This window comes from Dermacentor albipictus, unplaced genomic scaffold (genome assembly GCF_038994185.2).
Source record: "Dermacentor albipictus isolate Rhodes 1998 colony unplaced genomic scaffold, USDA_Dalb.pri_finalv2 scaffold_16, whole genome shotgun sequence".
In the NCBI taxonomy this organism is placed as follows: Eukaryota; Metazoa; Arthropoda; class Arachnida; order Ixodida; family Ixodidae; genus Dermacentor; species Dermacentor albipictus.
In genome coordinates this window covers 8,035,387-8,060,415 of record NW_027225570.1, presented here as the reverse complement: position 1 = coordinate 8,060,415, position 25,029 = coordinate 8,035,387, and the positions used below count along the sequence as shown (strand labels likewise).

Sequence of the window (25,029 nt, the reverse complement as noted above, 5' to 3'; positions counted from 1 at the left end):
TCTATCAGGTTTAGTGATTACAGCCTAGACTGAGGAACAAGCACCTCGTCTCGGTTGTTATAGGGGAAAGAGACAAAGAAAAAGGGCGGTAGGGTCGTTAGCCCATCCCACGGAAGCAATTGCCAATGAGAGTTGACAGTTTCTTAAGCCACAACCCAAAGGGATGGGCTTACTCTCATAAGTGAATCTATTGGAAAACCACCCTGTTTTCCCTCTTCCCACATCTTCTTCTCCCCATCCTATTTCCACGTGGTCAGTGACGGCCTCGTCAAACACGCCGGGCATGCATGATTTATTGAGGCCATCTCGCACCTCAGCGGCGTTTCTAGCCAGCGGGGGGGGGGGGGGGGGGCTCGGGCGCTGGTGTCCCAACACCGCGTACCGTAGTCCCCCGCAAGGTTTTTCCTGGTAGAAAACTAATTACCGCTGGCGGCATCCGGACTCGGGTGCTCTTAAAACGACGCCGCGCCCCTCTCTACGGCGCGCACTGCATGTTGTAACACGACACAAAGCGGGCTCTCCCCAGCGCTCAAAACAAGATGCACGTGGCTGCCGTCCGAATGCGAGGGGCGCGAACCCCCAGCTCCGTACGCACCAGACGTGGTCAACAATGCTAGCAGCTGCGTCTCTAATTAGCAGGGGACTCAAGAGCCGGCGCCACAACGTCGCGTATACAACCTTTGTCCGCTCGAGCTTTGTCCGCGTGGCCCTATTATGACCATCGGCGGAATGTCAACAAAGCCCGCGTAAAAGCATTTTCTCCGAATCCGTTTTCCGCCTCTGCACCGCGCCCCCCCGCGGCGGCGCGCGCCTCGGCTCGTCACCCAACACCACGCGGGCCGTCCGACCCCTCAACAACAGAAACGGTTGCCGCCCGAGGCGCTGGGGGGTGGACGCTTCGCCATTCACAAAACGCATGGCCAACTCGCTGCACTGCAAAAGTATATACAAAACAATCATGCAGCCCTACGCCGTCCATTCTTCCTGTTCGACGATGAGCGGCCTAACAAAGACCTTTAGTGCAGCTTTTTCAAGTACTGTGACTGACATTACTGATGCTAGAGACTATGCATGTAACATAAGCTTTCCAATGGACCCTGTCAGGTTTAGTCATGACAGAATTATCAACATAATTAACATTTTGAAAATCTACTCTTCTTGCAGGCCTGATAACATTAACACCAAAGTCCTGAAAAATACTAAAGTGTGCTCCGTAATTTTTTTACTGAAGATCTGTGAGCAATCGCTTGAAACAGGAGATATACCACACGAATGGAAAGTGGCTAAAGTGATTCTACTCCATAAATTGGGCGACAGGCATTCACCCTTCAATTATCGTCCCATATCATTAACTTCCATTTCATGTAAAATCATGGAGCATATAATATTTTCTCAATTATCTGGTTTTATTGAATCATTTACGTTTTTCACGTCTACACAACGTGGTTTCAGGAAGCAGTTTTCCTGTGAAACACAAGTAATTGTCTTTCAGCAACAAGATTTATTCCATTCTTGATGAAGGTTCAGAGGTCGACATCGTCTTAGATTTTTGCAGGGCTTTTGATAAAGTGTCCCATAGTCTGCTGTTGTATAAGCTTGCTCATCTTCATATCGACCCGAATGTTCTAGCATGAATTCGTTGTTTTTTATCTAATCGCTCACAGTTTGTTCATGTTAATGGTCTTCAATCATCTTCAATGCCAGTTACGTCTGGGGTACCACAAGGATCGGTACTCGGACCCTTTTTATTCCTTGTGTACATTAATGATCTGCCTAACAATATAAAACCTTCTATCATAACCTTTGCAAATGATTGCATACTATACCGTGAAATTAAAAACACTAATGATGTCCACTTATTGTAAGCAGATCTTAACTGCGTTACTGACTGGTGTAATAAATGGAAAATGGTTTTACATGCATCAAAATGCAAATCCATGCGCTTTTCACGTCAAGGCGTCACGCCACCAGCCTCTTACAGCATCAACAATGCTTCGTTAGCCCCGGTTACTTCGTATAAATACCTTGGTGTACATCTGACATCAAATTTATCCTGGAACCAGCATATCACATACATTACTGGAAACGTGAGCCGCATGCTCGGTTACATAAAAAGAAACTTTTCTAATGCACCCATTTCAGTCAAACTCCTTCTTTATAAAACACTGGTTCGTTCAAAGCTTGACTACGCCGCGTCTTTATGGGACCCTCAAGCTAAGTCACTTATATCTGTGTTGGAAGCTGTTCAGAACCGTGCCGCTCGTTTTATCCTTCACAACTATGACCGCACATCAAGTGTCACACTAATGAGAAATACTTTGTTGCTACCATTACTTTCATTGGGCAGGAAAATTTCACAACTTTGTCTTTTTTTTTAAGATCCACAATCTGAATCCTGTATTGAAGAACGCTTTGCTCCTTCCACCCACCTATGTTTCATCGCGCATTGACCATCCACGCAAAGTGGGCGTTCCACCTTGTCACACTACCACTCTCTTAACTTCTTTCATTCCAACTACGTCATCAGAGTCGAATCACTTGCCAGCAGATGTGGCACTCGCCGACGATCTCGAGCATTTTAAGAATAAGTTAAGTGTCTGCATTTCTTCTTCATGACATGTGTGCCCTTCATTTCGTGGTCCCTCACGAACGCTGTGTTGCCGATTTCTAGTTTGCCTTGTTAGTTGTTTTCTTTTCTAGTTTTTTTAGCTTTCCATGGATGTGCACAATTGCTGAAATCTGTAAATCTGTGAAATCTGTAAAACTCAGTGCAGTGAGCTATGTAATGCTATGTATGCAATGCTATGCTATAATGCAGTGATGTGTAATGCTGTGACCCATGAATGCATTTACATTTCTTGTTATTTGTGTTATTGTATGTCTTGTTCCACTCCATTCAGTAATGCCCGCAGGGCCATGAGGGTACTTGAAATAAATAACCAAATAAATAAATAAATAAATAAATAAATAAATAAATAAATAAATAAATAAACTTAGCCAGACGAGATCGGGCAGGGAAATCCTGCTGAGGGCGGGTATTCTACCACACCCCCAGAACTTAGACGAGGTACTGGTGGATATTCCCGGTCCCGTCTGAAGCAGGATCTCAGTAGCTCCTGTCCCGAGAAATATGCACAAAGACAGAAACAAAAAGAAAAGAGAAGAGAGGGTGAAATGGATAGGCAAACTGGTCAGAAGCAATGAAAATACCGTTTATGTTGACGCCTCTCAGTACAACTGGAAGCGTGCGGTAGTCACTGTCATGGGCAATGACAAGGCTAGCCTAATCTCAAGTGCCTCCCTGATCACGTCCTCTATTTCCAAGGCTGAATGCTTTGCCATCACCTTGGCAGTCAAGGACTGGGAACGGACAGGGCTGTCGTACAACACCATCATCTCAGACTCCCAGGAGGTGTGCCGCTTCTTTATGAGCAGTCGTCTCCCTTTCAAGGTTAGTCACCTCCTGGGAAAGGAACTTAAGAATACATACAGACTGGTCTGGTATCCGGGACACGCAGGCCTTGAAGGGAATGAGAGGGCTGACGCTCTAGCTCGAGAGCTCACGAACTGAGCGAAGCAACCGTCGCCCTCCCATTCACAACCCGCCACTTCAAAGGAAAGCCGTTGCGAGGAGGAGGATAAAGATCCGGCATGCATGGCACCATGTGATATCCTTGCTCATCAGTGTGGCATGCGGCAAAGATACGGTGCCCCACACACATCTCTGCTAGGGGAAGATGTAATAGACCTCCACAGGATTCAAATGGGAGTCTACCCAAATTTATTAAGACTGAGCAAAATTTCCCCAATTACATATGTGCGTGCCTGTCCGTGGTGTAGCGACTCACCACCGTCTTTGTACCACATCTCATGGGGATGCCAAAATAGACCGCTGAATTTAAATGCCTACTTAGGTATAATCTAACCAACACACTGGAGCAGTGGGAGGCACAACTCGCAGAAGGCTCTTCTTGGTCACTTTCGGCTAGCGGCAGAAGCCAGTGGAGCCCTGGACTGGGGTGCCACCCATCAAGCTCCTAATCCCCTTTCCCCAATTCAGTAAAGTTATTCTCTCTCTCTTGATGAATTTTACTCTTTCTCTCTTCAAATTGAGGTGAATCCTAGCCGTCACTAACCTATGATCGCTGCACTTTACCCTATCTATCACTTCTACATCCTGCACTATGCTGGTATCGGTGGAAAGTATGAAATCAATTTCATTTCTTGTTTCACCATTAGGGCTTTTCCAGGTCTACTTCCTGTTTCGCCACTTCCTGAAAAAGGTGTTAATTATTCGAAGCTTATTCCTTTCTGTGAATTCTACCAGCATCTCACCTCTAGCGTTCCTAGAATCAATGCCATAATCGCCAATTGCTTGTTCACCAGCCTGCTTTTTCTCCACTTTTGCATTGAAGTCGCCCATTACTACAGTATACTGAGTTTGCACTTTTCTCATCACTAATTCAACATCTTCATAAAACTGATTTATTTCATCATCATGACTGGAGCTTGAAGCGAAGGCTTGTACTACTTTTAATTTATACCTCTTATTAAGTTTTATTATGCCTTGTGCTATCCTCTCATTAATGCTGTAGAATTCGTCAATGTTGCCCGCTATGTCCTTATGGATTAGGCATCCTACTCCGTACTGCTTCTTATCTGGAAGTTCTCTATAGCAGAGGATGTGGCCATTTGTCAGCACTGTATAAGCCTCACTAGTTCTTCTAACCTCACTAAGGCCAATGTCAACACCGCTGCCATTGACCACGCGTACGGTTTGAGTAGTAGGAGGCGTGAAAACCTTCCTCAGTCGACGACAGAGGTTACAACTCATAATGGATACCTAGGCTCCAGTATCTATTAATGCCGTCAAAGGGACACTGTTGGCGTGAACATCAAGTAAGTTCTGGTTCGTTGGGAGCGACAATGGAGGATTTCGACACGACAAAGATAATGCGGCACTACTTCCAGGAGCTGCATGGTCTAGTTTTCCATCCGGGAGATTCCATAATTGGTTGGCGACAAATAGCAGCATGGCTGGGGCGATGGAGACCATTGGGGCTGAGTTGACGGCAAGTAAGCAGGACGACTGTCGTCGACGGATACGCATGAGGTAGGAGGCATACGGCGAGGTGAGTAACGGCTCGGGTCGGCATATGGGTGAGGGGATGGGGAAAAGGAGCTGGAATATGGCGACGTCCAGGAGGGCTTGTCGTCTGGAGTTCTCCACTCGGAAGTGTTGCGGTATCTGAGAGGGGAATACAGATCGCTGTGAGGCGTAGCAGTTGGCACCGGTCACGCGTCAGGTCTGGAGATGGAGCAGGCAGCAGGAAAACCTAGGTTTGCAAATTCTTGCTGCACAACTGCCTGAATGAGAGAGATCGCTTGGTCTGGTTGGTCAATGGTGGGGTCAAGTGGGCTGGGACTGAACTGCGCAGGACTTGTAGCCTCGAGCTCGCGGTGAACATTATGTGTGATGTGCTCATTTAAGGGTGGTGAAGCGGTAAGGTCAACGCAAGACGATGTTGCAGCCATGTTAGGGAGCCGGGAGAACTGTGGAATGACACAGCGGCTTTTGGTGAGCTCAAAGCAGTGGCATTCCTTGACAATGACGTCGATGGTGGACACATTGTTGAAGACCAACAAGTTGAATGCGTCGTCCACGATCCCTTTGAGTACGTGGCCGACTTTGTCAACCTCAGCCATTTTCTTGTCGACTTTGCGGCAAAGAGCGAGGACGTCTTGTATGTACGAGACATACGATTCAGTAGAACACTGAACTCAGGTAGCAAGCTCTTTTCTAGCAGCCAGCTACCGACCGATGGGATTTTCAAAGAGCTTCTGCTTGAAAGTATCCCAGCTAGAGATCTTGTCCTCGTGTATACAGAACCAGATACGGGGAGTTCTGCCCAAATAGAATAGGACATTTGCTAGCATAATGGTAGGGTCCCAGCAGTTGTTTCGGCTAACACGCTTATACAGGCTGAGCCAGTTCTCAACGTCGGCATTATCTTGGCCATAGAATATGCCAGTATCACGGGGATTGGGAACCGTAACATACGTTGTTGTTGGGGTCGCAGGAGTAGAAGGAGACGAGGTGTCATCACCGGGAGCCATGGCAGAAAGCAGGACGGCGCGGCCGCTGCGGAGCTCTGTGGCGAGGACGGGGAATGACACCCTCCACCAAAATGCTACGCGAACGAAGTTTTAAGACTGGAGACTATTTACAAAGTATATTTACAAAGGCTAACTGCAGCGCTGGCCAGTTCAGCCGACCTCTCGAGAGCCAGAGAGCGTTCATCTTCATCGGGGTGCCCGCATGCGTCGGCCTCAAGAAACACGCAATATGCATGTATCAATGTCCCAAACAATGCCTGATAGTTCCTCAGAGTCCTGCTAGGCTAGCTTCACTCGAGAGGGCTCATGTGTTGAACATTGCGAGGTTCAGTTTCCATTGGCGGCCTGTTCGAGTCCAGAGATTCTTAGCACCCTCTGCTGCATCGCAGGTCTGACCGCCACCTTGGTGAGGTGCTCCGCAGCTGCTTGGGACTGAGTGCCATCGGTTAATTGAATGAGGCATTTGGGAGGTAGTCGCAAAATACTGCACCAGGAGGCCAGTCCCTGTTCTGGTGAGGGAGTGTCTTTTGTTGAAGTTTAGTGTGTCTTCCTAATTTGGTTGTACCTGGAAGGCCCGACATTATTTCTTCTTAAATACTGTTCGAGCTTGTAGCGCCCTTTGTCTCAGGTCCAGGCTGCAGGCCATAACTCGCTCCACTTGCCGCGCCCATCAAGGAAGAGCAAGTTCGCTCCCGGCCGCGCTGTGTGACATAAAGAAATAAGAACAGTACAATACCCAACGCTGCCAGAGCTGGGTCTTGCTTGCATTAGCTCCGACAGATTTGGGGACCCGGTAAAGAACACACAGCTCCTACCCTCCAGCGTAGATCCTGCCTGCTCTACTACACTTCCTGTCGGTGATGTTGACCTGACCAGGAGGTTGCCCGACCTGGCGGTGCTGCGGTGGCCGTGTCCCAACGCATCAACCTGCCACCTGCAGAACCCAGCACCTGGGTTCTGCAGGTGGAAGAGCACTTCTGTCTCCGCCATTTCACTATTCAACAGACTAAGTTCTTACATCTGGTGTCCTCCTTACCTCCGGACATCGCCGAAGGCTTAGCGGGTGTTATCACCTTGCTGAACCTGACCCATTCTTTCAACACGTTTACGGTAGCTATCATTTCCCACAAGTCAGAGTCCGAGCACAGCAGACTGCAGCAGCTCCCCACAGCAAAGGAGCTCGGAGACAGTCGCCTGTCACAGCTCCTTAGACGCATGTGCCAGCTTTTTGGCAGAGTCTTTGAACAGGACAAGCTGGTGCGCGAGTTGTTCCTCCAGTGTTTGCCGCAGAACATGGTCCCAGTTCTTACGGCTTGGGCTGATGTGCCATTAGACAAGCTCACTGAACTGGCTGACCGAGTTGCAGACTACTTGCGAGCCCCTAGCCTCAGTTCTGTTACAACACCACCTCTGGCTACTGCCTCAGCCCCTATGCTCGCGAACATAAAGAGCCGTTTGGACATTCTTTTCAGACATCTCAATGACCTTGTGCCCTTCTCATGCCGATCTTGATCAAGGTTCTAGTGCCACAGTCGCTCCCCCAGTGCCCCCGCACTCTCCAGAGTTTCGACCATCTGATGCGCGATGCGACAGTTCGTCTTTGGCTCTGTGCTAGTACCACTGCGTATTCGGCACCTCTGCTCGCAAGTGCACCCATCTGTGCTCCTGGCCAAGAAATGCTACCACAGGCCACTGACGGCGGCAAGTGGTACTGTTCGAAGGACATGCCGCCTATTCTACATTTCTGACAAGACTAATGGCGCTCGCTTCCTTGTCAACACAGGAGCCTAGGTTAGCATCATACCGGCCTCTTGTGCAGATTGCTGTTGAAACAAACAGACCTGCCCACTCCAAGCGATAAACAACTCTGCCATCTACACATACGGCCAACGGTCTCTTACGCTTAATCTTGGATTGCGCCATACGTTTTGCTGTATTTTCATTCTTGATGATGTCTCGCAAGCTGTTCTCAGCGCTGACTTCCTCAGCTTCTTCACCCTTGCAAGAGGCATGCATGCTCATCGCCTTGTTGATATCAGCACGCACCTCTCCATCAACGGTGTACTCTGCACCGCCTCGCCGATGGGGCTTCGAGCTCTTGCACCTGCTTCGCCGCACACAAAAATTCTCGCTGATTTTCCCAGTCTTATGAAGCCATATACCAGAGAGTCACTAGTGAAGCACTCAATCGCTCACTACATCTAATCGAGTAAAGACTTTACTTGGCCTTTATTTGGCCCTGCCGACTGTCTGGAGATCAGCTCATCATTGCTTGCCGCGAGTTTGAGCACATGCTTGAACTCGGCATTGTGTGACCTTCCTCTAGCAACTGGGCATCGCCACTCCACATGATGCCAAAGAAAGATCCTAGCGACTGGACACCATGTGGAGATTACCGTGCTCTGAACACCCACACCTTCTCAAATCGCTGTCAACTTCCTCACAATACAGAACTTCACATAAAATTTGGCTGGGTGCACGATCTTTTCTAAAATAGACTTAGTGAAAGCTTATCAAATTCCTGTGGAACCTGCTGACTTTCTGAAGACGGCCATTACCACCCCTTTCAACCTCTTTGAGCATGTCAGAATGCTTTTTGGATTGCACAATGCTGCACATACTTTTCAGTGCACTATCAACGAGGGCACATGAGGTCTCAACTTCATATTTCGCCTATCTTGATGATCTCCTCGTCACAAGTCACCTGTGCACCCTTTTCCACCGACTTGATCATTATGGTTTCATCATTAATCTGAACAAGTGCCTCTTCGGCATTGCTACCATCGAGTTCTTAGACCTTGTCACCCCTCAAGGTTTCCAACCTCTCGCAAGCGAAGTGAAGGCAATTCAAGACTTTCCACCCCTGACTTCACTAAAAAGATTCAGAGAATTTGTGGGCCTACCGAACTTTTATTGCTGCTTTCTTCTGAAGTGTGCTAATTTCCTGAAGCCTCTGACCGACCTACTGGCTATCAAAAAAGATCTGGCTGTGCCACTCGAATGGACGGAGGAAGTAGCATGTACCTTTTCTACTGCCAAGAAAGTGCTGACCGATGCCATCATGCTCATACATCCCGTTCCTGATGCCGCAATTCGTCTCATCACCGATGCAACGAGCATGGCAGTCGGTGCAGTTCTCGAGCAGCGCGTATCTGTTTGGGAGCCTCTTGGTTTTTTTCTCACAAAAACTGAAGCCACCTGAAGCTAAATAAAGCACATTCAGTTGAGAACTCCTTGCGGTGTACCTAGCCATTAAGCATTTTTGCTACTTTCTGGAGGGCCGGGACTTTCACGTCGTCACAGACCGTAAGCCCCTGATGTTTGCCTTCCATCGGAATCACAGCAACTACACGGCACGGGAGATCTGCCAACTGTGCTTCAACTCCCGAGTTCACAGTGGATCTCCATCACATGCATGGGCCGGAAAATGCTGTCGCTGATGCACTCTCCTGTCTCGATGCCCTGGCGGTCCAACCACCAGTAGATAGGGAAGAGCTAGCAGCCACCCAGCATAACAACTCTGAGCTGCATCGCCTTCGTTTCTCATCTATGTCTCTGTCCTACACCGAGTGCCCTCTTTCATTTTCTTCCTTGTTGATAATGTGTGAGACATCCACTAGTGTCCCTTGACCCTTCATGCCTTTGGCTTTTTGTCACGAAATTTTTTATCAACTGCACAACATGAGCCACTCTGGAATTCATGCAACTCAGAAGCTAGTCACAACTCACTTCCTTTGGCCTAGCATCAATGGAGACGTCCGTCGCTGGGCGCAAACGTGCCTTCAGTGCCAGCGTGTTAAATGTCTAATTCCCCATTTCGGCCTCCAGATGCGAGGTTTTCGCACATCCACCTCTACAATGTCAGCTCTCTCCCACCATAACGTGGGGCCTCTTACGTGCTCACATGTGTGGATCGCTTCACCCGATGGCCAGAGGTGTTTCCCATTACAGACACTACAGTAGAGACAGTTGCTATGGCTTTCATTAGCAGCTGGGTGTTGCATTTTGGATGCCCTTCTGTCGTCACCACTGACCGAGGCCACCAATTTCAATCGGCGCTAGTCATCGCACTTGCCAACATCCTGGGCGTTCGACTCATCCATATGACAGCCTACCATCCTTCTGCAAATGGCGTGGTGGAACGACTTCATCGACAACTGAAGGCTGTCCTTACCATTTATCAGCCGAGGGAATGTTGGCTCGTCCAAGTTCCCTTCGTCCTTATGGGCATCCAATCAGCACTGAAGCCGAAGAGCAACCTAGATTGTTCTTCAGCTGAACTCGTCTATGGCGTTCCCCTGCGCCCTTCTAGAGAATTCTTCACGCCGTTGTCACCACCTTGCTCCCATGATGCTTCCACCTACATCCAGGAACTGTGCACCACGTTTCGTGACCTTGCTCCTGTAATGGGTGTGTATTTGTCAGCCAGAATATGAATTCCTGCAGCCATGTCTTCGTTCGGCGTGACTATGTGCATCCAACCTTCACGCCAGGCCTACGATGAACCATTCCACGCGTACTCCATCGTATGCCTAAGAGGTGCGTGCTGAACATTAATGGTTGCGAAGACGTCATGGCTGCTGACCGACCCAAACCTGCCTGTATCACCGGTCTTGGACCCGTGACCCCTCCACTCAACCTGGCCTCAATTCCTTCATCACGTCTAAGCACGTTTACTGGGTGGCTCCTCTGGCTCTCTCTATGGGGGTAGCCCTGTAGTACCCCTTTCTTCAGGCCCAGGTCACAATTCACTTGGCATGCAGCGCCCGTCCAGGAGGAGCAAGCTCGCTCCCGGCACGCATCATGCGAAGTGCTATATTAAAAAATAAAAAGAACAGTTCAACACCCAACGCTGCCAGAGCTGGGTCTTCCTCGCATTACTTCTGGCAAGCTATCCCACCTGCCTCATTTCGACTCTTCAATTCTTTGTTGGCAGACTGATGTGTTCCGCTATAGATTCCTCAACAAGAGAGTTAAGCATGTCAACACTCTTGACCAGGGCTTCAACTTGTGCCTTCAGGGTCGAAATAATCTGTTCAGATGATGACAATTTCATTGAGCATTGAACAATTTCATTCAGCATTTTGGACTGCGCAGCATGCACAGTGCAATATAAAAAAATAAAAAGAACAGTTCAACACCCAACACTGCCAGAGCTGGGTCTTCCTCGCATTAGTTCCGACAAGCTATCCCACCCGCCTAATTTTGACTCTTCAATTGTTTGTTGGCAGTCTGATGTGTTCCACTATAGATTCCTCAACAAGAGAGTTAACATGTCAATACTCTTGACCAGGGCTTCAACTTGTGCCTTCAGGGTCGAGATAATCTGTTCAGATGATGACTATTTCATTGAGCATTTTTTTACAATCTCATAAACAGTCACTTTGCAATAGCTCTTGTTCTAGGCTTCTTCCACTGATCAAACCTCTTAGCTAGTTCTACGCAGGCAAACAGTTAGAAATCATGGTAAGATTTAAGCAGGCACAGACTTTAAAACATGGGCAGCAACAGCTGTCACGCAAGCTAGTACCGTATTTACTTGCATAATATCGCACTTGCGTAATGATCGCATGCCTGAATTTTGTCGTCAAAATTCGATTTTTTTCTTTCCCGTGTAATGCTCGCACCCTGAACTTGTGGCAGCAATATGTCGTGTGCCAAGTCTAGCTAATGATGATCACGCTTACCCTCTGTCGAATGCTAAGCGGATGACTCTTGAAGACATACCAAGCAGTCTGCACGCACTCAACATTCTTAAGCATATGCCCCATTTTATTCCTTTCATCACTTTCCGCACTTCCGTGAAAAAAAAAAAAAGCTACAACCAAAGTTGCCTTGGCTTTATTATTTGGAGGCTTCATAATGGTTTTGGTCAACAACAAGAACATAAAGGGCGCCTTTCAATTCTTCTCGTCTGCACTCATGGGCACGCAACAAATCGTGAGCGGCAACGATAGGGGCCACATTTGTACCGATACAATAGAAGTGTATGCTATTCATGTGTACCCCCTACGTTAGAAGTTTACCCCCTGTGCTAAGATATTCGCCCACCCTTAGTGGAAATGTGCACACATTAGGATAGCAGTGAAGACAAATGCCGCAGTTTCCACAGCATGCCCACCATGCGTTTCTTTGTCGCTGGCAGCTAAGCGCGCCCATCTCTGTTTCTGTCCTCTCAAAGTGGACATGGCTACGTTATTATCGCAGACTTGCAGATATTAACAATATTGTAACGAATAAAAAAGGCAGGGACACGAACAAAGAAGAGAAGACGAAGAGAATGAGGAGTTTGAGAGGCCGGACTGTGCTACAATCACGCTATGATCATCGTCCATCCCCTGTAAATAAAACCAGTTCTTCGCAGCTCTTCGTAACAGTTGTAAACGAAGTAACTCTTCAATGGCATCAGCAGTGAACTGATGACCATGGTCGCTGATGATGACACATGGTGGGCTATGACGAGGGACCACGGAACGCAGCAGGAAGACCGCCACGCAAGCAGTGGTCAAAGACGGTATGGCTGCAGTTTCTGCATACCGTGTGAGATGGTCTACGCAGACAATTGTCCAACGGTTCTTGATGTTAGATAATGGGAATGGACCCAAAAAGTCAATGCCTACTTGCTCGAACGGTGTACTGGGCGGTGTCGATGGTTGAAGGGGACTCGGGGCTGTTGTAGTCGGTCGCTTGTGACGTTGGCACGTTTCACAACTAGCGACATAGCGCTTGGTTGTTTCGTACATCTTGGGCCTGTAAAAGCGCTCCTGCATGTGGTGTAGCGTTCATACGAAGCCAAAATGGCCGGATGTCACATCGTCATGCATGGCGCGTAGAACGTCGGAGCAGAGACTCTCGGGGACGACAAGCAGAAAATGTGCTCCATGCCTGGAGTAATTAGCTTTGTAGAGCAACTTATCGCGGACAGTAAAGTGACCGCTGCCTTGAGAAGTACAGGTGGCGACAAAAAGCGGATTGAGGGTAATATCATTCCGTTGTTCTCGCTGAAAGTCTGCCGCATCAGGGAACGTAGAAGTAACAGCAGCAAGGCAGTCGTCAAAATTCTCGGCATTCATCATTCTCAGCGTCATGCACACGACAGAGCAGTGTACAAGTATATTTTTTTAGCACAATTTATGCGGAGAGGCCTAACTACAAGGTCAACACAATCAGCGTCAACAGTAGTTGCAGATACACGAACGGGGGTCAGGCACCATGATGGTGCAAAATGCAGTTTTATTCCTCACACAATCGTACTAACACCAAAAGCAAATAAAGCACTGAACATCATAAATATCCTATTGCAGAAAAACTGTAGTTCCCATACAGACCTCAGCTGTTAATCTCTGCCCTGTCCGAGTAATCGTTAAATTAAAGTGTGCGGATGTCTAGGTTATATAAAAGATTGTTCGGTTTTAGTGGTCCAGCTTAATCATCTCTAGTTCACACTTCTTGTGATGACTACATTGTCCAAGTTTGTCAGTGGCGCGCACCTATCCTCACTTGCATGGTGTTTGCACAATACTTAGGCTTGGCAACAAGCAATGCTAATAGAATTGGTCTGTGTTGAAGAATTGTCATGCTTGATTCTGTTGCTCTGAAACAGTGTACAATGAGTGTCATTTGCTGTGGCAGATGTGAAATGCATATACAAAAGCAAGGAGTTTAAACATTTCTGGCATATAGTACTGCATTCTTCATTTTGCCATGAATAATGTGTGTCAGAGTCACCAGCTGGACCATTAGATACCAGAAAACAACTAGGTTGCTCCTCTTACAAAGTAATATAATAAATGTAATAGTAAGCGATAGTGTCCATAGTGTCCTAGAGACATGCGCTCTGTTCGAATGCAGTGTTCAGGCTGAGGTCATGTTCTGGATCAGTCACCTGTTCAGGAGACCAGTTTTAGCAGATTCTGGCCACACTGTGGCAGCCAGAAATGAAACTATAGCTTGTGGAGATCATTCAAAAATTGAGTGCTGGATTGTAGTGCTTTCCTGGCGCAGAGCAAACTGCCCACGAGCATTCTTTGAGAACACCTGCGTTGAAGCCTCGTGTGCCACAGCAAGTCACAACTGTTGCACTGGTGCCCTTAAATGTGTCGCCTCTGAATTAACCCTTTGAAAATCATGCTTCCAAACTTGTATACTTTCAGTGGCCTATTCTAAGCGTAAAGTGATATCACACACATGTCACAAAGATATGTTGACAGCTTGCTTGTCACAGTAAGCTTTACAATATTGTTCATTGCTTGAAGAAGGGGTTTAAAGACTTCAGTGGCAATTCTGAAATCTCTTATGGTGCTGCCAACATTCATACTTAGAAATTTGAAATTTCATTGCTCGCATAAGGACACTGTAATCCTGCAAAGGTCGATACACAATCGGCTGACATGAAAACGTATAACACGAGGCAATGCTCTCTTTGCTGAAGCGACCAATAGTGTGAGATTTCTATAAGTATAGTAAGTATAGTACTTGTAGGGCTGGTAAGTAGTATTTCTCCTGTTTTAGTGATTGCTCAGCAGTGCAAGGTGACGATTCTGTCCATTAGAAGACTTGCTCGTGTGCCTTCTTGGGGATGGGTGATCTTCTCCTAAGCATGGTGCTCTGCAGTGCGGGACGCCTGGTGCCCCTGCTGGGTCGGTTCAGTGAGCTGGGCCCCCTGCTGGAACGCCATGGAGTGTCTCCGGGCAGCCTGGACGGCGCACTGGTCGACTGTGGCTGCTCCTCCATGCAGATGGACGACCCCCAGCGGGGATTCGGATTGGCACGCCAGGGGCCCCTCGACATGCGCATGGATGCAGCCAGGCAAGGCAGAGCCAACCCACTAAATGACCACAATGCCTTCACTGCTATGAGCAGTGCACCCTGGTCACTGACATGCTACGGTTTACGAAAGGGCATGTGGGCACAGTCACACAAGTCAGCTGCTAGAGGCTGCTCCAAGCTTCAGTGATAATAATCGCAAAGCAAGCTGGCCCATACTATTTTTGTCGCAAGAGCTAGTTGCCTGGGTAAAGTAGTAAATGTTTACTCCTTTGTCCTGCATGCCTCTGCGACAAATACAGTGGAACAGCAGCTAGTTCGTGGTGCCACCCTTATAACTTGCTTATAGCGTACTGAAATCCAGCCCGAGTGCAAAGAAAACGTTTGCAAAGCATGGCTTACTTCTCTCTGTACGAGTTTGGCATTGCGAGCCATTGGTCACTCCACAAAAGTGCCCATTTAGGTGTGGCACATGCAGGACACCTGTTTGCACAACCGTGTGCAACACTTGCCGTCTTTGCCTTGGTGCTATGTCATCAGGCCTCACCATAGCTTCAGAGCCACCGTTGCCACTAGGTGCACTTGGGAGCTAGTGATGGCTGCTCTGTCATGCAGCTTTGGCAATAATGCATGCAACACCAAGGGGGGCAGCATCTCTGTGTGTGTTTCAAAGGCCACTGCTGTAGCCAATAAAGAATTTTAAAAAATTGTTTGCATGCCATGCAGGCTCTCAGTTTGGTGGCATCTGTGAAATCTTCAGGGGACCATGGCAAATTGTTTGTTATTATTAAAACTTGTTATAATAGCCCCAAAATTAACCATTCCGCCCATCAACACATCAGTTTGTTAGGTAGTTGTCACTTATGAACTATCCACAAGAACGTTGCTGTGGCTCTCAGCCCATGCTGTCGCTATTTTCCATAGATTCTACCGCCCCGAGGGGCCCAGAGGGGCCCCCCATTCAATATGGAAATAAATTCAATTCAATTCAGTGCATCACCAAAGCACCGTACGCACTGAGTGGTACACGCAAAACAGGTGCTGACGCCAAGAAAACCACTGACAAGGAGGAAGTTTCATGTTGCCTCCAAAGTGCAGTGTTTATTTTTCTTTGTTTTTCACATTCCTTGCCGTGGACACTGCAACTGTCTTGCTCGAGGAAGACACCTGAACTGTTCCAAAGTGAAAGCACATGCATACAACACCGTCCAGAAAGTGCAACCCTGTGGCATCTCGCTAAGCACAGAGGTTACATTTCTCCGAGCTTGTAGCTGGTACGGCTGCAGAAAGAAGCGTGAAAGAAAGGAGAGAAATGTGCAGAAAAAATCCCAGAGGAAGGGAAGAAAACTTGTTTCGGCAGAGCATGTGCTCACAAAACCTTATGCTTCAGCACCTCCATAATAATAAAAAAAAAAAGTAATAAGTCATCTTTCGCATTTTTTTCCTCCTATTTTTTCCTTCAGGTTTGCTGAATCCATGCACCGCAGCATCTGCTTTCTGCTTCTTGTCATCTGTGTTAATGATGACGATAATGGTGTTAACGATAACAATTGTACAGTGGCAACTCAGTTAGCTGGCAAGTTTATAGAGTTCCAAACAAGACACAAGTTCAAAGGAAACTTGAAATGGTGAGCAGTAATCCTAACGGAACAAAAGTTCCCTTGTGGAAACGTTGGCTTCAGCAATATTCTTCGTTCAGCTACTGCTCAAGATAACATGGAATGGACCAAACCACAGAGGATATATTTTGTAGCCTCATTCACTGTCAAAATAATTTGAAGACAGCGTTCTGAGAGACACCTTGCTCTGCCGTCAATGTGTTTGCAGGCTCTGCGCGGTCCATGAAAACGGTATAAATGAGACTTTGCAGTGCAGTCCTTCTGGCTCCATTATGCTGAGTTGCTTGTGGCGGCCATGAACCCCACTCTCATCATTTGCTTTTTAAATGTGTGTGCATGCCATAATGACAAGGTATTAACGAGGACCCTGTATTGAACCTTCCGGTTGCTTTCTTATGTTGTACAGCAATGACGAAACAGTCTAGGGGTGTGCGAATACAGTAATACAATAACTCAAACTTGCATATCTCGAAAAATGGTACAAGTCGAAACTTTCCACGACACCGAACAATTTCCCCTATGTGCTATGTATTTCTTGCCCTTTATCCCGAAGTATTCTTGGGCCAAATTGCTGATATCTCGAAATATTGTCTGAGAGCAGGAGAAAAACTCCACTACCAGAAGGTTTAACAAGCTCCGCGCAAGGCTGCCACGCCTACCACAAAGCGGATCATTTCCCCGAATGTCTAGTTGGAACCTAGTGGCATAGCAACTTCGTCGAGCAACCATGTGGCACGTCATGTGACCTGAGAGACCTTCCTCCATTTTTCCTTCCTCCATGCCTTCCTTCATGCGTGCACAGGGTCAGGCTCTGCAAAACAGCATGCTTGACGCAGTTAGTTTTGTTCGCTTTAGGCAACCCCCATGATTTACCATTAGTGGTGTTGTGATTTCCGTTTAAATTTTATTCTGCGCAATGCACACGGTATGTATTTTTTGTTCTATGCAACGTAGAATAAAAACGCACATGCCACATGCATTCCGATAAATGCTGCCCGCATAGCACGTACTCATAAATGCTCACGTCGCTTGCATTTGCAATGCATGTGGCACGGACTTACCGTAAACGGTGCTACAGAAAGCGACGTGAGCATTCATAAGTACGTTCTATGCAGACAGGTTGTAAATTTGCTGTCACTGAAGTCACTGGGATGGCTACAAATGTAGGGGACGGTGAAGGTGGCAATGACTAAAGACCTCGAGAGGCGCCTACATAAGCCAAAAGCAAGAAACATGCTTTGCTTGCTGTGAAACAAAGTTGAATGCAGCGGGGGGAATGATCCTCTCATGCGATGTATGAAGCAGCTCGAGGATGCTTTTCTAAGTCCACGTGCTACCATGAAGCAGACCAGCCTTGCACAGTTTTTATGTACTGAATAAAATGGCAGTGCCGAAAAATGGAGCTGGTTGATATCTCTGGAAAGTTTTTTTCTTTGAAACCTTTACGAAGAGCCAGTTTTGAACCTCTTGTTGAAAAGCTGTTCATTTATGGTGAATTTTTTAGAAAACTCGACTTCTCACTGCAGTTTCCGCAACTTTGCTTATCTCGAAAATCTGCTTATCTTGATATATTTTTCTGATTTTACTACTTTGAGTTAACGAAGTATTACTCAGAACAACTGAAAGCTGAGCTAGTTGGTAAGGATTCATTATGCAAAAAAGGCGAGGCATGCAGACAGGACGCAAGAGAAGAGAAGTGGACAACACGAACGCCGACTATCAACTGAAGGGAGCACTGAGGCGAAAAAAGAAAGAAGACACAAAACTCATCTGTGCATGCTCTGGAATGGCGCCGTCGCATGTCAGTCGGGTACATGTGCCGGACTACGTGAGAGATAACTGTTAAGGCGCTTAATCTCTTCCTTATGTAAAGTAATTGAAGGTTGAATCACGCACACACTTCCACCATTATAGAGATGGCATGCCTCTACCCTAAGACGCATATCTTCATTCTTGTGCCACTACAATACCGCGCATTCATCTAACTCTGGCATGCAATTACAATCTTGGCAATGTAGCGAAAGATTAGAAGGCGATCCACCGGTTAACGACCTTTTATGTTCCATTAACGTCTGATTTATACACCCCATTTGCCCTAAGTAGAACTGGCCACAGCTAAAGGGAACTTTATCATTCCCTTTAGCTGTGGCCAGTTCTATGCTCTTGTCTGAAGTTTTGGAAAACATGCTGAAGCACTAACACAATGAAAAGTGATAATGCCATTGTCTTCAACAAAAACAGATTTAAAATAAGTATTGGACACTTCAGAGATAATGGCAACATATGAGCACGGTTGTTCATTAATGACCGCAGAAGTTGAGTTGGACACAGGAAGAACAACCGTTCTCCAGAATTTGGATGGGTTTTCTTTAAGGAATATCATCAGGGTGTTGTTTAGTAGTAGTCTCTAGCCTTCTGCATTTTAATCTTAAGAATGTTCTTAGGTGATGCTAGCATTGAGTTCTGTCGGACTTTTCACGTGGAGAGCCACGACGATGGAGCTTTATCTGGCAAATCAACTGTATAGTATCTCTAGTATACCATCGGTGCTTTCAGTTTCACTTTATACACTCTTTGGCTATGAACTTAGTTATGCATTCTTTGACAATGTTGCAAAACATTTCAACTAACAAGTCAACACTTAAGGCATCACTCGAAAACATAGTTATCAAAATAGTATGGTGCGAGCGAGGTGACGATAGAATTATCAGCTCTAGAAAAGTTGAGGACAGTACTGTGTGTAGGCTTATTGGGCTCTAGAGCAACATCTAAACAGACAATTACCACCTTGAGATGCCTTCGACAACGTCACATTCACTATACAAGAACTCATCACTCAAGAAGACCAAATCCAAAATGGCAGATTCTCGTGTGTACGAGCTAATGACCTGTGTTAAATCATATTTATTTATACATACTGCAGACCACATAACGTGGTCCAAGCAGGACGGGCATTTTTAGCAAATCACATTGAGTATATGGGTGCACATACATATATGAGTGCACATACATCATATGATAATGCAAGGTTGATTAGACAGTCACATGGCTCGTTCACATCCTGTTGAAGACAGAGAATGCCAGTCTATGCAAGGGGCATTGAAGTCACATATTATTAACTTGCTATCCTGTTTCCTGCTATATATTCCGTAACAGCGTGGATTGAGTTGACATCATTTGGCGGTCAGTATACAGTATGCCAATTGCAATACTGAAGCCACCAAAGTCGATCTTGCAACAAACAGATTCGCTGTGAAGGAGCTCCAGTAGCAAGACTTATCTAATACCTTGAGAAAGAAAAAACACTATGCCACCACCACGACCACCAGTTCTGTCATTTTTCGACACTAATCCGGGGGCAAAAATTCACTTTCAGAAATGGAGTCATTTACCCATGTCTCAGTGACATATTACCGATGATTTGTAACATTCAGCAAGCCAGCTGAAGCAAACTTATTTATTAACCAAGCTGCACACATCAAAGTTCAGAATTTTCAGTTTCATTTTATGTGGGTGTCAGTTGGAATTTCTGGGAGCTATATTATCAGCTGTCCTGACAGCACACTTTCTGACGTCGCTCCACTTGTACCTAACACTGTCGATAATCAGGTGCCCTTGATGCAACCATACTTTCCTTGCGACTTCTCTGAGTTCAGCAGAATTATGACACAGCGATCTGCACACCCGCTGCATGTGCACAGAAAAGTCTTCACTCATATAGATTTTCGAATCTTTCAGTTTTCGTGTGTTATTTATGTCTGATTTAGTTCAAAAATCCAACAGTTTGATAATGACATTTCTATCTTTCCCGGTCCTTTTCAGCCCAAGTCTGTGACAGCACGCGATGTTATTACACGTGACGTCAAGCTTTGACGTCAGCATGCGCAGTACTGTAGTAAGAAGGGCCTCAGGTGTTTCATTCAGTGTTTCAGATAATCCGTGAATAACCAAGCTATTTCATTGTGACTGATCTTCAAGGTCGTTGTTCTTCAGCTTTTATATCAGCTTCACCCGCTTTCGCTTTTGGCCGAAGCGGGTGAGATAGTCCGTCACCATGACGATCCACTTATTTTCGGATGTTGATGCCGGAAATGGTCCCAACAAATCCATCCCGATCTGCTGAAATGGTCGGCAAGGAGATTTGATCGGCTGTAGTAATTCTGCTGGTCTTGTTGGTAATGTCTTGTGTCGCTGACAGTCTCGACATGCCTTGACGTAACGGGTGATGTCGGCGGTCAGACGTGGCCTGTAATACCTTTCCTGTTCCCTCGACAATGTTTGGGTGAATACGAGGTGCCCAGTGGTTGGATCGTCATGTAGGGTGTGTAGTACTTCTCGACGCAGCGCTAACGAAACAACAAGAAGGTCGTTGACGCGAACTGGTGAGAAGTTCTGCTTCATGAGCAGGTTGTTTGTAGCATGAACGAAGACAATCGGTGCTTAAATGCCCTAGGGACAACGTCGGTGTTCTCTTCCAAATACTCGACGAGGTCTTTTAGGTCCGGGTCTGCTTGTTGCTGTTTAGTGAAGTCTTCTGCGCTTATTATTCCGAGGAAGTCATCGTCGTTCTTGTTGTCTTGCGGCGGGGGATCGATGGGTGCGCGTGATAAGCAGTCGGCGTCAGAATGTTCTCGTCCGGACCTGTAGATTACCGTGACGTCATATACTTGCAGTCTGAGGCTCCACCTCGCCAGCCGTCCTGAAGGGTCCTTTAAGTTAGCTACCCAACACAATGCGTGATGGTCGCTGACGACTTTGAATGGCCTGCCATATAGGTAAAGGGCGGAATTTTGCTGTAGCCCAAATGATGGCAAGGCATGCCTTTTCAGTCTTAGAATAATTGCCTTCAGCTTTTGACAGCGACCGGCTAGCATAAGATATCACCCGTTCATGGCCGTCTTTCTTCTGGACTAGGACAGCACTGAGGCCTAGGCTACTGGCGTCAGTGTGTATTTCGGTATCGGCGTCTTCGTCGAAATGTGCAAGTACCGGCAGTGACTGCATGCGTCGTTTCAGTTCTTGAAATGTGTCGGCCTGCCGCGTTTGCCACTTGAACTCGACATAAGATTTGGTTAGATGCGTTAGCGGCTCAGTGATGCGTGAAAAGTCCTTGACAAAGCGCCTGTAGTAGGCACACATGCCAAGGAATCTACGCACTGCCTTCTTGTCGATGGGCTGTGGGAACTTTGCGATGGCAGCTGTTTTCTGCGGGTCGGGGCGTACTCCGGATTTGCTGCTGAAGTGGCCTAGGAACAGAAGCTCATCAACGTCGAGGTATTTTCTTTGGCGTCTTCATTGGCGGCAGAGGATCTTCGTCAGTTCGACAAACAGCAACCGCACCTCCATTTTAGTTTTCTGGATATGGACTCGCAGACCGGCCCTGGGCTGGGCCAGTGTATGGTCGGCGCAGCGGCGACAGGTAGCGGCCTGGTGACGACGAACGGGACGGTCGTCGAGGGCTCCACTGAGTGGCGGCGAGGTAGTCGGCGATATCGTGAGGTCGTTTGCCAATCTGTGGTCGCGGCACATTAACGGCGAACCCTCGCAGTCCCATCGCCCGGTATGGGCATCGGCGGTAGATGTGCCTGGATTCTCCGCATTGATAGCAAAGCGGATGGTGGAGGGGGCGCGCCAAACATCGGTCTTCCTTGGAACGCCACGTGAGGTGACAGGTTGGCGTGCTGGCAGCGGGGGTGGTGGTGGATGACGGAACTGTGTTGTCACCGGGCCTTGCCGTGGGCACGGAGGGGGAACGTGACGGCGGGCTACAGCGGCGTATATCATCGCTTGCGACTGAGGCTGCGGCGATTCAAGGGCTACTTTAAGTTGTTGGAGCTCCTTATGTACGGCGTCGGCAATCGAAGCCACTTGAGGCTGTGATGAGGGGAACAGCTTCTGTAGCTCCTCCCACACGACTGCTCGGATAGTCTCGCGCAGGTCGTCGATGGCCAGTGACTGAACTCTGGCGTAGCTTGTCGAGTTCGTGCGGCGGTTGAATTGCCGCTTCCGCATTCCCAGTGTTTTCTCGATGCTAGTAGCCTCGCAAAGAAACTCGTCGACAGTCTTCGGTGGGCTTCGTACCGTTCCGGAGAAAACTTCCTCCTTCACACCCCGCATGAGAAGGCGGACTTTCTTCTCCTCGGGCATATTCGGGTCGGCGTGGCGGAACAGACGGTTCATTTCTTCCGTGAATATGGCAACGTTCTTGTTAGGTAGCTGTACTCGATCGTCCAGCATGGCTTTGGCCCTTTCCTTGTGCACGATGCTCGTGAAGGTACGCAGGAAGCTGCTCCGGAACAGGTCCCATGTTGTCAAGGTCGACTCCTGATTCTCAACCCATGTTCTGACGGCATCTTCTAAGGCAAAGTATACATGCCCCAGCTTGTCGTCGGAATCCCAGTTGTCGAAAGTCACGATTCGTTCGTAGGTCTCCAGCCAGGATTCCGAGTCTTCAGTCGCTGCTCCATGAAAGGTTGGTGGGTCCCGAGGTTGTTGTAGGATAACGGGGGATGCTGGGGCAGCCATTGGGGTTGTTTTGACTACGATATTCTTTGTCGTCTCAGGGAGAAGTCTGTGCTTTGGGGGCAGTCCTTGCAGTCTGCGGCTAGCTCGCTGGTCTTGGCCGATGTTGGTTTTGTCGTCAGCCTTCGGGCTTGGATCGCGGCTTTGTGGGGGCATGCGATACATGAACGCACTAGCACCTCCACCAGATGTCACGTGGTAGTGAGGGTTAACCCTTTCAGACACCACTTTATCCTGTGTATTGAAAAGTTGCTTTCACTGCATCTCTTGCATCTTCAGAATCGTAGAAAGTGTACAGCTGCAGAAAATATTAAGAATTTTTTATTGCTTAGCGAGTTTTGTCAAGTTTACAAAATTTCGGCTCCATGCGAAAACTCACTACAGCAACACAAAATATGAGAACATGTACTATTTCATGTTTTGAAAAGCTTGGAAAGCAGTTATCCAGCCACTTGAAAATTATGCCTGGTGCATGACATTGTAAAAAACAATGAAAGAAGTGAACCCGCTACATACAACATACTGACACAGAGTAAAAACACCCAGCCGTCTACTTTCCCATTCATTTTGCTAAAACATTCTGCATGTTATTCGAAATTGCAGCACAGTTCCAATAGTAAGTGTTTCATCAGTGCTTTTGCTATTGATGCATTTTCCTGCTGTGCACAATTGTGTAGACAGCGTCTCAAAGGGTTAAGAAGGCCACAAAACTGTTAATAACAAAACGAGCGTTTTATTGGGCGAACTTGTGCCCTCAAAAACAGGCTACACTGAAAGAACAACGGTAGCGGCGAACACGATCGGCGGTTGTCGAAAATCTGATCAGCGGGTCAAGCACGTCGGCTTTTATAGATCAGTCGTCGAATGATCCAGAGGAATTGCTGGGACTCACATGCCTTCCACAAAGTTCTACGCCATTCGCGCTGCACGTACATGCAGTCAGATTACACAATTCGGCGACAACAGACAGTGGATGGAACCATCGATAACATTCCAGAAACTTCCGACACATGCAAGCGCGTCCTGCGATGTGCGATAACATTTGTTAGGCGGTGAAACATGTCGCCCGATAAAGACAAGTACACATGTCAATAGTGTCATCCCAGCGCGGGTGACGCTATCAGCCCCTGGAGGTGCGTGGCTGGCTTCGCCTAATTCATCACCGCATATGTAAAGATGTCGTCGATGTGGCATGGAACTGTATCATTCGTCGCCGACTCCCAAATGCATCAGAAGGAATTGTTTTCTCATTCAAATTTTGTTTTCAGTTGCCCAATAATTCGGAAAATTCTGCAGCCCCTTTCCGTGTAAGAAAAAAACGATTGGTGTTTCTACTTATTTGCATAAAAAATTGAATTTCAATACAACAAAATTTCTATACACCAAAGAAAATTTACGATTTTACCTACTTTGTTATGTAGAGGTTTAACTTTGTTTCATAAAAGATGGAATTTCAATATAACAAAATTTTCATATGATGAAGACGAATACTTACCCACTTCATTATATTGAGGCTTAACAGGATATGCAATACAGGACGTCCCATTTTCTGTTTGATACCATGAATTAAATGTGATAACTGCAGGCTGGCAGCTTGTGTCCATAATGCAAGGGGTGACTGTAGACTCTGGATAGCATGCCATAAGGTTGGGGTAGAATGGCTATGCACAAGAAGTGGTGGTTGACAAGGTACCACGAGAAAAGTGCCACTCCTAGCACTTTTTGCTATAATTTCCAATCGCTCTGCTTCAGTTACTAGCAGCTTTCATAGTGCTGCTCCTCTACAGTTGGCTGGACATGTCGGAAAGCATTGCAGTGCTGGAACATCTGCCAGTCCGCTGCACGGGCTGTCGGTTAATTAGGCGGTGGACCCGTAGCCCCAGTGTTTTTCACCTCGACTTTGTTGTGAAACCTCACTGGCAGGAATGGTGCACAAAACTCTATCCCAGCATGAGGGCAGTATAGCTCACTCGAAGCAGAGCAACGTGTTGGCCTGACAAATTGT

At 47.2% G+C, this 25,029-nt stretch overlaps 1 protein-coding gene across 4 annotated transcripts in view; it reads left to right on the top strand.

Annotated features, from left to right (window-relative positions):
- Positions 1-25,029, top strand: part of LOC135901681 (12S rRNA N(4)-cytidine methyltransferase METTL15) — a 101,632-nt gene that overhangs the window by 43,338 nt on the left and 33,265 nt on the right. For 3 of the 4 annotated variants that reach the window (XM_065431525.1, XM_065431523.1, XM_065431524.1), the window contains one exon: positions 14,731-14,925. The exons of the other annotated variant lie outside the window; for it this stretch is intronic. In XM_065431525.1, the coding sequence (XP_065287597.1) occupies positions 14,731-14,925 (195 nt within the window). The remainder of the gene's footprint in view (positions 1-14,730; positions 14,926-25,029) is intronic. 4 annotated transcript variants of the gene reach the window in all.